This window comes from Lycorma delicatula, chromosome 10, assembly GCF_047948215.1.
Source record: "Lycorma delicatula isolate Av1 chromosome 10, ASM4794821v1, whole genome shotgun sequence".
Classification (NCBI taxonomy): Eukaryota; Metazoa; Arthropoda; class Insecta; order Hemiptera; family Fulgoridae; genus Lycorma; species Lycorma delicatula.
Genome location: NC_134464.1, coordinates 58,566,902 through 58,579,230, shown reverse-complemented (window position 1 = coordinate 58,579,230; position 12,329 = coordinate 58,566,902). Strand labels below are relative to the sequence as shown.

The 12,329-nt window shown below is 29.9% G+C and overlaps 1 protein-coding gene across 4 annotated transcripts in view; it reads right to left on the bottom strand.

Annotated features, from left to right (window-relative positions):
• Positions 1-3,894: 3,894 nt before the first annotated feature.
• Positions 3,895-12,329, bottom strand: part of Coq8 (ubiquinone biosynthesis protein COQ8, mitochondrial) — a 39,684-nt gene continuing 31,249 nt past the window's right edge. For 3 of the 4 annotated variants that reach the window (XM_075377742.1, XM_075377740.1, XM_075377741.1), the window contains 2 exons: positions 7,983-8,135; positions 3,895-4,253 (listed from right to left, as the gene is read on the bottom strand). In XM_075377742.1, the coding sequence (XP_075233857.1) occupies positions 3,978-4,253; positions 7,983-8,135 (429 nt within the window). In that variant the 3' untranslated portion in view covers positions 3,895-3,977. The remainder of the gene's footprint in view (positions 4,254-7,982; positions 8,136-12,329) is intronic. The other variant, XM_075377743.1, reaches the window with a different exon arrangement.

Below are 12,329 nucleotides of genomic sequence, written 5' to 3'. Positions count from 1 at the left end.
CACAGTGCTGAATTATTCCATAGACCCATTTCCCTTTAATACAATACATATTTAGAAATATATATTTGAGTATCATAAAAATATAACATTTAGTGAACTAAATGTCATAACATAGCAAATGACTACACAGCATTTTTTTAGGGTGAGAGTGGGATTTTGCAAATATTGTTATTTACAATTGTTAATAAATGTACCCAAGAAAAATATTACCTTAATTAGGCGAAATCTGAAGATACTGTGAATGATGTCGCTCTATATCCTCACTCCCTGATCTTTTAAGTTGAAAATTTATTGGCATCAGTGCTCTATATGTAAATATAATTTGACAAAGTTTAGTCAAAATTGGTCCAGTAATTCTGGAGATATAAGGTGATTTAAAGGTACCAAACATACATACATATGAACTAAATTAACATCTGAAAATTTCCATCCAATTTTTTGTCAAGATCTGGTGAAAACCAGATTTGCCCAAATTGAACTGATTATAACACTCCCTTCTAGACTTGTATCGCTGTCTAGAAGTGTAATGACATTTTGTTTTACAATAATGTCACTATTGTGTGCAGGTGCTAAATATATTTGTGTATTAGTTAATCCATTGAAAAGTAAATTTATTGAATTTGTTTGGCTTTTAAGAAGTTCAGCTTAAAACTTGCAGTTTTAAGTAATAGTTAAAAAATGAGTTAAGTAACTAACATATTTACTGGTGTTACTGAGTTAATGGTATGTGAAATAGTCTTTTTTTACCTCAAGTTTTGCAATTAATTTTCTTGAAGTTGAATATGAAAACGCTAAATAACAGAATTTATTCATGTTATGCATTGTTTTGCTTAACAGTCTTATGCAATAATGTTGACAGACAAAAGAATGCAATAAATTTCATCATTCAAGGTGCACCCTGTAAATTTTTATTTTACTACAGCTTGAGAACTAATTCATTAGCCTCAACCTTTCTTAGTTCTGTTGTAAGCATTTATAACTCAATTTCCATGTAACAAATAAAATTATCATATTTTCATAAAATATCTTATTCTAAGTCATGAATCTTCTAGATTTTATTTAACCCTTAGCAACTGTTAGGCGAGCTGCACATGAACTCTTCCACTTATTGGAGTGGCTATAAGTCCACTCCAATAACCTAATAATAATGGACACAAATTAAAGTAATTTGCATTTGCTTGTAAAAAATTACATGCTTTTGGTTTAAGCCTTATTGCTCATGCAGTAATGGAATTATAAAGAAAGGGTTATGACTACAACCTTCCTCTAAATTCAATGGTAAAAGAATAATTCAGATCAACTAAGTAGTTTGTGATTTTTAAATCAGAAGCTTATAACAATTGTACTTCTTATACAACTGTACAGTTAAAACATCTACAGTTGTTAAGGGTCCTAGTAAAGCCAGTTATTTTTACATGGATTTGAATACTAGATCGTGGATACTGGTTTTCTTTGGTGGTTGGGTTTCAATTAACCACACATCTTAGGAATGGTCGAACTGAGAATGTACAAGACTACACTTCATTTACACTCATACATATCATCCTCTGAAGAATTATCTAAACGGTAGTTACCGGAGGCTAAACAGGAAAAAAGAAAGAGAGAGTTGTTAAGGGTGTTGTATGTACATATACAGTTTGTGTGTATGTAAAAATAAGTTTCAATATCGTAAATATTTTTCACATGGAAGACAGTTTTAAAAACTGTATTGTCAATTGTATACACGTACACTGTTGTTTGTGTGTTGTGGTGTATTATATATGAAATCAACTGTCATTTTTATGAACAGTTTATTATTCTGAAAATTATTAAGTGTCAAACTTAATAACCTAATTAGAAAGTTCTTTTCTTTTCTTTACTTTTACCCTACAGTATTTGAGATGATAAGATAATGGTTCAAAGTGAATTTAGTATTTTTTAAATCTTTTTCATATATATATATATATATAATTCTATTTTTATTTATTGTTATTGATAATTTTACTATAATCTTACGTTGTTTGTGAATTGTGATATTATGTCTAATGTTATTACTTGGCTATTGAATTGAACATTTGTATATGTTATTAATTTTTTTTTATCCAATGATATTAAATGGTATAGCATTACATGATCTTTTGCTCCAGTTACACTGAAATGTGTCATCTACATTAAATTTTTTTTTTCATAATTGCACTAGTTTTATCTTAATGATGAGATAATGATTTTCTATCAAATGATAAGATAGTGAGAGCAAAGAAAACTTGAGATTGGGGGAAAAATAATTATGAGAACGAAGATTTGAAAAATTGCATCAAAAATTGTTCTTTTGATTTTTTAGGGTTGTACAATCTTGTTTAAAATTTATAGCATTTACATTCATTTCTATTTACATTTGCTACTGACTTTTATTTGTTATCTATGACAGAAATACTGTAAATCTATCTTCTGATAGCATGTACAGACGTAAACATACAAATCAGCGAAATTAAATATGACACATTTAATATTAGATGTGTAACTAAATTAAATATTAAATTCTTGCACTTTTAAAATTTCAACTGAGTTTTACTGCAATACACTGGTTTTCCTATAGACGTTTGAATTTGCAGATTGAATGCTGGGTCTGGTTTTTTTTCAGTGTGCATTTATTAGTGGCCAATGGCCGTACAAAGAAACAAACAGAATATACTCTAATTGCTTTCCTGTAATGTAAATTTCAGCTGAAATTACATTAAAAAAAAAAAAAAAAAAAATCTGTGTTAATTTTACAGTTAGTGGGTAATATCAGTTGTTTTATTAATTTTAGAACTTTATAAATGTGATGCAGTGATCATAGTCTTTCCATAAAATATCATATTGTGGAATAGTCGATCGATATACAGAGGATAACATATGATAAACTACATACAAAGAAGTTTATTATAGAAAATCCTATACTAATGCGAATTTTATTACATTTTTAATTTAACTTATGACTACTTCAGAAAGAAAGCTTTGCTCACAATCTTATGGTTATGAAAGTGTTTCTATGTTTTGAAAGTGTAAGTGCTCATTTATTGGATAGTTCCACTATGAAAGTTATCCAAAACTAACAGGCGATTGATTATTCAATTGATTTATTGGTTTTAAAAATGGAATTATTTATTTGGCAAATCAGCAGTTTATAATATTATGTTAAACAATTTTCTAATTATTAAAAAAAAGAGTATTTAATTATTCAAATAAGATGGATAATAATTCTGCAGTATTGAATCTGACAGTAAAAATCAACTTGTAGCTGTTTGACTGACAATTTACTTTTCAGTTAATAGAAAGAGTTTATTAATGGTTAATAATTCTAAACAATGAGAAAAATTACAACAGACTCAAAGAAAAATACTTTTGATACAGTTTTACATGCCCTCACACAATTGTTATTAAATCCATATCCTATGAGAATTAAAAAAGGAAATAAAAACAATGAAAACCTGAGAATTAAAGACTTCGGTATAATCTATTTCAATGGACTAAAGGACGAGGCAAAAAGAGATGAAGTTTTAAGAATGGAAGTTGTAAAAATACATCATAACTTTATATCTAAATTGAGACTGAAATCCATAAAACTCTAATTAATTAAATTAAATAAATACTAATTATTACCATTACTATTTATCCTCAGGGTTTTAAAAAACCTATGTAATTCTTACAACAGATAAAAAAACACAATCCAATACATAAGTACTTATTGAATGTGCTAGTAATACAGGTCAAGTGGAATGTATCAATTTTACTTTAGAGATCTACTGCATGACTAATGCTACATAAATTCAGAATAAAAAGATCAAATAAATAAAATTACAATAAACAGAAAAAATCTACTTTACTATAATTTTAGTGTTTAATTTTGCGGGGAATATGATTAAATAAAAACAATTCATAAAATATAATTTATTTCATAACATTACATTATACTCATAAACTAACTTTTTTAATAAATAAATAACAAAAAATTAATATCAATCAATTTTATAGTTGTCATAAACATTAAGAAACATTTGACGACAATTCATTTTAACTTTTAATTTAGAACAAAGCAGAAAAACACCAGATAATTTTCTGTGTAATGAATAAATTTCTTCTGGTGGAGGGCAAAGCCTGTGCGTTAATATCGTCGGAACAAGGCGTTGCACTCGTCGAGTTGTATCCTGACTTCCAAAATCAAACTCACCGGTGGTTTCTCTAAATACTTCACCAAGAATCATTACGGTATCCACATGTGCTTCTTCCATTACCTACAAAAAATAGATAAATTTTCTTTCTTAAAATGTTTTTAATAGTTAAACTACACTAGAATTTCAACATGTTTTGTTTTAATATCTGTACTTTATATTCAGAGAAGGAAGTGAAATAATAATTAATTAACATGGCATGCCTTTTGTTAATATTGAAAAGTACACTGAATTTAGTAGAGCAACACCCTTATCAGAAAACCTTAAATAATTTCATTATAAAAAGAAATTACATCTTATACATATGTGAGAGTAATAAAGAAGTATGTAACTTTTTATAATTTCTCATAATTAACATTAAATTTAAGATATTTTATATTGATAGTATGTTTAATAATCCTCTCCAGTAATTTCTCATTAAGCAAATCTAACACATCCATCTGACCACTTGGAACTTCTAGTGAAAATTTCCTCTAATTCAACTCAATTCATCTTCTGGCTTAATCAGAAAATAAACTTTTAATTATTTACTTCAATTATATGAGGATCACAAATGGAAGATAGTTGCCGTTCATGGATTGCTGTAACACATGTCAATGACCTTGGTCACTTTAAGATTAAGCAGTTACAGTAATCAGTTTTATCAAACTCTGAAAAAGCTTCATTGCTACAGAAGTCTTTGTATTATTTTTGTGTTTTATGACAAACAATAAAATGTTAAAAAAATATACACTATATACATTGAAATCTGTTAATTTATTTTGTAAGGTAAGATATCCATGTGCAATTCATCAACAGAACAACAGAGTAAAGAAGTTTACAATAACATTATGAATGAAACAACAATGATAATTGTTGAAAATATAACATAGAGAGGGAGAACATCCATGATGATGAATGAACCTTGTCTGATGTCATTACTGATGATTTACAACCTTACATCAATGAATTTGTGTGGCAGGATTGGTATCACACATTTAATGATATTCATGAAAAATTTTCACAAGTTACTAAAATTATAAAGATTATAGTTACTTAAACTATAATCCATGAAACTATCATTATTAATCTTGAATGTCCAAAAATTGACGTGCTTATCAGTCAAAATAAAGCCAAGCGTGTAAATATTGCTTAAGTCAATTTTAATACAGATTGAAGAACAATTTCTCATGTATGTCACGACAAAAATGCCATCAACTTATTTGCTACCCATACTAATTCAGTTAAGAAGATACTCTTGACTTGAAATGTCACAGTAACAAACTTTGGGACCAAAAATGATCACTTGAGTTAACAGTTAAAGGAAACAAATAGATATTTATTAATATTGTGAAACACTAAGCGATCATGCTGAGCAATCTCTAATCATGGAGGAGGCCTGATGTCTGCTAACATGACCCTTTTCTACATCACACAGTCTTAAAATACTGCCTGTGTAATTCAGCTTCTTCAGGGATTTGAACAGGAAGTTTTAACTATTCACCATAGATGGTTTGGCGTTGACTCAGAAACTGCAAACCTCATTGGGAGGAGTATTGTTCACAATTGAAAAAGAGCTGAAAGGAAGCAGTCACTTAGCTTCTACATAGAAAAATTAACTAAAGGGAAAGAAGAAAATATAAAGTAAATTTTATAAACACAATTAATTATACACTGTACAAAGGTTATACAGAAAACAGTGCCTATTTTACAGTGACAAAGTAACCATTAAAGATTACTAAATTTTTTTTATTTTCCTTCTTTCCTTTGGATATTTTCCTATGCAATTACCCTTAATGTTAAAATGAGCTTATAGTAACTTGCAACAAGTTTTTTAGTAGATTCTTGATGTACTTGTTCATTGCCAAACCATTCTGTAATGTAGTAACTAATTAGTATTGGTGGATAGTAGTGAGCAAACATGATGCCATGATCAAATGTGACGTTGGGGTAAGGTGTTGTGGAGAAAGACCATGTCTGTAAAAAAAAATCTCATACAATCACTAATATATCAAAGTCATTTATTGTCTCCTTTTACTATAATGAGAAGAAGACAATCACTGTCTTTTTGAGTAAAAAGCATTTGTTAACAACTATTTGGGTTGGAATATTTAATGACGATGATGCCAAGTGAACAGTATTTGTTTTTCAAAATAGCACAGGAAACCCAATTACCTGTCACAATGCACTGAGAAATTCATCTTTTTCCTTTTTGCAATGTTCAAAAAAAAATAAGACACCAATTCGGTTTGATTTGTGTTAATCAGTAGGCATGTAACACGAGTCAGACAAATTTTTGAAGACTAGGAAATGTTTCACGGATGTTATTCAAAGTGCGATGATGATTTTGCTAGTTAAATTCATCAACATGATACAGAAAATCATCTATAATGACAACCGGGAACCCAATTCAATTCATCATCAATGTTTTCTATTGTGGGATTAAACATTTGATACTGTTGGGTTTGCAGATTTATTTTAATATCATAAACTTTGTTAATCTCTTTATGAATTTCACATAGTTACATATTGTTTTCATTAAGAAATCAAATGGTAGATCTCATTTCTTAGTCTGTAAGATTTTTAATTGTTGCAGGAGATCCTCAATTTTTATTTTTTACTTTAAAAAGTACAGAAACAACACCAAAGCTCCTTAAGTGATAGAAATCTGCACAGCAGTGGTGACAATGTTAACTATCATCAATAGAACAACCTTCATTTATTACTTTCTACTAAATATTAGGTTAAATGCTGAAAATTTTTAAATTAAGGTTAAAAGCATTAAGAGAAACATAAAAAAAAGACTAGAGAAATGTAATGAAAAAGATTCAAAGATAAAAGAAAAATATATGGATTAGAGGAAAGGTAGGACTTCATGATGTAATACAATCTTACTTGAATTCGATAGGATGTTTAGTACGTCCAAAGGTGACTAGACCAAAACACAGATGGAATTATATGATTTTAACAAGGATATAGATGATGCAGAAGAAAATAAAGGAAATTACTAATAACTTCACTTAAAAGCAATAAAACCTGAAACTTTCACTCACATAAAGCACAAAAAAATCATGTGGGCACCTCATGACTTCCTTGTATGTTTATTAAATTACACACACATTTTTTTTAAATGAAAAGAAAAAAAAATTATTTCATTAATATTTTCATTTTTATTGTTATTATTGAATTATTATTTATCGTAAAAATTTTTTATAATCGAAGGTTAATAATTATTAATAAATCAATATATTTAAATTAAAAAAAAGGAGATGAAATCTCTTTCGAACCGATGTGCCTTCCCCTTGTAAGATCCAAATATTTCATTAATTAAAATGTTATTTGGCTATAACTCTGGAACCAATGAAAATAAGTATTACTAATGATATATTGTTGAAAAGATCTCAATGAGCGCTTATTAATGCAGTTAAGATAAAATCCAAATAAATTTGGATTTTTTACTTTTTTTGGATATTTTTGGTTCAGTCGAATGCAATCAAAAAGGAAGGTGCACAACTAGATGTTAAAATGGTCCTAAATCCAAAATTTCAACATCTAACAGCTAATCGTTTTTGGGTTATGATACAGACGTACTTATATACATACATAAATACGTAGTACAGATATCACACTGAAACTAGTTAAAATGGATATTTCTGTTGTATCATTTCTGTTGTAAATCTGATAACCTAAATTTTTCATGATCAAAATACTTCCTTTACTTCATACAAGGAAGTAAAAATGATGGTTAACATTTTTATTCATGCTTCATCTCAAAAATAAATTCAAATAACTATCTGTTATTTATTCATTTACCTTAGATTCATATCCTGTAAGAAAACCCATCTTTTTAGAAACTTCCAGCACTTTGTCTCTATCTCCATCAGCAGCACCTTTTATAACTTTTATATACTGGTTAATAAATTCCTTTGTATAAGCTCGAGATGCTCCAAAGTCAAGCAGAATTAACTATAAATAACATGATTCCACTTCATTACAAAATGTAACACAGTATATTACAATATAAAAAATAAAGTATTATTACTTTTATTTTTTTGGCAATATGCAATAAACCATTAAGAAAAAATAATCGTTTGAAATTGGTTCCATGCAGCATTTTAAAATAAAATTCACTTAAATCTCATAGATTTATTTAAATAAACTGAAACTTGCAATCAATATGGCTTAAAGTGAGATAGTAAATTAAAACATGTACAGATTTTTTTTTTGTATAGAGCTGTTATTATGCTAATTAAATCATCATCTGTAAAAGATATAGCTACATGGTTCCCAAAAATTAAATTTTCTTTATTTTCATTTATAAAAATCAAAATACCCATTCTGGACATATCTACAGAATCTAATACAAAACTTTAATGTTACACATGCTTAATATATTTTTTTTTTGTCTTCAGTCATTTGACTGGTTTGATGCAGCTCTCCAAGATTCCCTATCTAGTGCTAGTCGTTTCATTTCAGTATACCCTCTACATCCTACATCCCTAACAATTTGTTTTACATATTCCAAACGTGGCCTGCATACACAATTTTTTCCTTCTACCTGTCCTTCCAATATTAAAGCGACTATTCCAGGATGCCTTAGTATGTGGCCTATAAGTCTGTCTCTTCTTTTAACTATATTTTTCCAAATGCTTCTTTCTTCATCTATTTGCCGCAATACCTCTTCATTTGTCACTTTATCCACCCATCTGATTTTTAACATTCTCCTATAGCACCACATTTCAAAAGCTTCTAATCTTTTCTTCTCAGATACTCCGATCGTCCAAGTTTCACTTCCATATAAAGCGACACTCCAAACATACACTTTCAAAAATCTTTTCCTGACATTTCAATTAATTTTTGATGTAAACAAATTATATTTATTACTGAAGGCTCGTTTAGCTTGTGCTATTCGGCATTTTATATCGCTCCTGCTTCGTCCATCATTAGTAATTCTACTTCCCAAATAACAAAATTCTTCTATCTCCATAATCTTTTCTCCTCCTATTTTCACATTCAGTGGTCCATCTTTGTTATTTCTACATTTCATTACTTTTGTTTTGTTCTTGTTTATTTTCATGCGATAGTTCTTGCGTAGGACTTCATCTATGCTGTTCATTGTTTCTTCTATAATAATATAGATAATAATACAATATAATATAGATAAAAATAATAGATAAAATATAGATAAATAATATAGGTAATATAAATATGATTTATTTAAACCTTTTTATAGATTGCACTACAACAATAAAAATAAAGAATTCAAATAAATACATATTTAATAAAAACAAGAATTAATTATGAAATACAAAAGAATTATACATAAGAATATGTAAAGTTTTTTATTATTGTTATCTTATGAAGATGTAGCAATGAAAATTAAGCATATGTATGATCCAATAAAACAGATGAATTTAAAAAATATTTTTCCTTCTGTTATACTACTATAACAAACAATACACCAAGTGAATGATTTTATTCTATTTCCAAGTATATATCATTATTTAATATTTCTAATGTTTTTATTTTAATGTGCAATTTTATAAAATGAATTCAATCATGACCGAGGATGCAGGATCCTGTGAACGTACTATTACGATAGAATTAAGGTAAGTATGTCTTATTTTAATATTCTGTACTAGGTAGTTTACATTAGTAGAGTTTAAAATATAATTTTAAAGTACAGAAAGGAATAACATGAATCTTAAAAAGTTTAATTTCAGTTTTATATATATGAAGTCTGTTCAAAAAATACGTAGACTAACGTCATAAAGCAAAATGTATTTTATTTAGAAGTTACTTGTCTGGGTCCCCTTCAAACCCAATGCACACACTTAACCCAATGGTGTTTCCACTTTTGGAAACAGTCCTGGAGCACTTCTTTTGTGATGTTCTTCAGTTCTTTCGTCGCATTTGCCTCAATCTCGGAAATCGTCTCAAATCTTCCTCCTTTCAAAGGTCTTTTGAGTTTGGGGAACTAGAAGAAGTCACAAGGGCAAGGTCAGGTGAGTAAAGTGGGTGGGAAAGAACAGTGATTGAGTGTTTGGCCAAAAACTCACGAGTTCTGAGGGCTGAATGGGCTGGAGCGTTGTCGTGATGAAAAAACCAGTGGTGCATCTTCAATTTTTTGGTTAAAATCTTGTAACATGATTCAACTGATATCCCACACACTTCAGCAAGCTCTCTGATGGTCAGATGTTGATTTGCCCGAACCAGGGTGTTGATTTTGTCTATGTGTGAGTCGTCAGTTGACGTGGAAGGACATTCAGGATGCCCATCGTCTTCAATTGACTGATGACCATCTTTAAAACATCTATGCCACCTAAAACATGTTGCACACCTCATAGCAATGTTGCTGTAAGCCGTGTTGAGCATATCAAAAGTTTCACTCACAGATTTTCCAAGTTTAACACAAAATTTCACAGCAACTCTTTGCTTGTTCAAGTCATTCATTCTAAAATCTGCCAAATGAAAAAACACACTTCACAAACAACTGCGTAGCTAAGCAACTATGATATTTGCAATCTAAAAACTGCATTGCAATCAGATGATCTGTACGAACATGGCGACACCAAATGGAATTGACTGGAACCAACTGGACCCGAGCAATTCAAACAGTCTACGTATTTCTTGAACAGACCTCGTGTATATATATATGATACTACTCACTGATCTCTGTAGAAACCACATCCTAATCTTGAAATCCACATATTTCAAGAGATAACCTCAAAAACTCAAAACCTGGAAACATAATGACTACACTGAAGGAGAATGGTAATTAGACCTTGTTGTCATGGACAAACACCACTACAAGGATATCTACAACATAAAAATCCTCCAAGGAGTAGACATAGCCTCAGACACTATGTAGACAAAATTAGAATTAAATTTACTCCCCAAAGAAAGTAACAAATCAAAGCCCCTAAAACTAATGAAAAATGGACCCTACCCAACTAAACAAGAACAAAAATTACCAAAAGGCCATCATGAATAAACTCTAAGATCTAGCCAACAACCTTAAAGCAAATCACAGAAGAATTAGCCCCAATAAAATCCCATTAAAAACATCAATGGTGGAACAGTGAATGCGACGAAACAGTGGAGAAAAGACAATGAGCATGGCTATTTCACCAATCCCAAAAATCAGAAACATCCTTCCAAAATCTAGCAAAACAAAGAAAAGGAACCACTGAAACCCTAAGGAGAATAAAAAGACAACACCATAAGACACACTGAAATCAATAGAAGAAGAATTCAATAAAACACAGTCGAGAGACTACTTCAAAACTTTCAAAAATACGAACCCCTAATATCCTACTAATAAAGAATGAAAACAGTAAAATCGCCTGTAACAATATAGACAATGCAGAATCCTAACTAAAGAAACTATTTCAACAAACTCTTAAACTGTGAAGAACTAACAGAACTCCTATACTTCAACACCAACACCCTGATAACAACAACATCAGAAAACATCATTCCTCCCACAATAAAAGAAGTCTACCAAGCACTGCGTGAAATGAAGAATTGCCAAGCTGTGAGAGATCAGACTTTTATATTGATCTGGAAACATGTAGGAAGATCTACAGAAATTGTCCTTCATCAACAGTGGATCAAAAAACTATCAGAACACTGGATGATAGCCCTCATCCATCTGCTACACAAAAAAGGGAACAAAACAGACCCTAACAACTACAGGGGAATCTCACCCCTAGACACAACATACAAAATTCTTGCAAGAATCATCCTTAACAGGATTGGTTCACAACGCGAGAAAGAGTTAGGAGAATACTAGGAAGGTTTCAGACCCTGGAGGAGCTTTCTAGACCAGAACATGAGTCTCAAGCTAATAATGGATTACAACAGGAAAAGAAACAGAGACATAGTTGTAACATCTATAGATTTCAAGAAAGCTTATGACTCCATCTACAGAGAATCCCTAATTAAAATCCTATGACACCTCAGACTACATACCAAATTAATCAACATGATAAAACTGACCCTCACAAACACTAAGTCAAAAGTAAAATTCTGAGGTGAACCCTTGAAACCATTTGAGATCAAAACAGGACTGTGCTAAGGTGATGGGCTCTCACCACTATCAATCAACTGCGCTCTAGAAATGGTAATGAGGAAATGGCTCAAAAAGTGCCCCCCAAA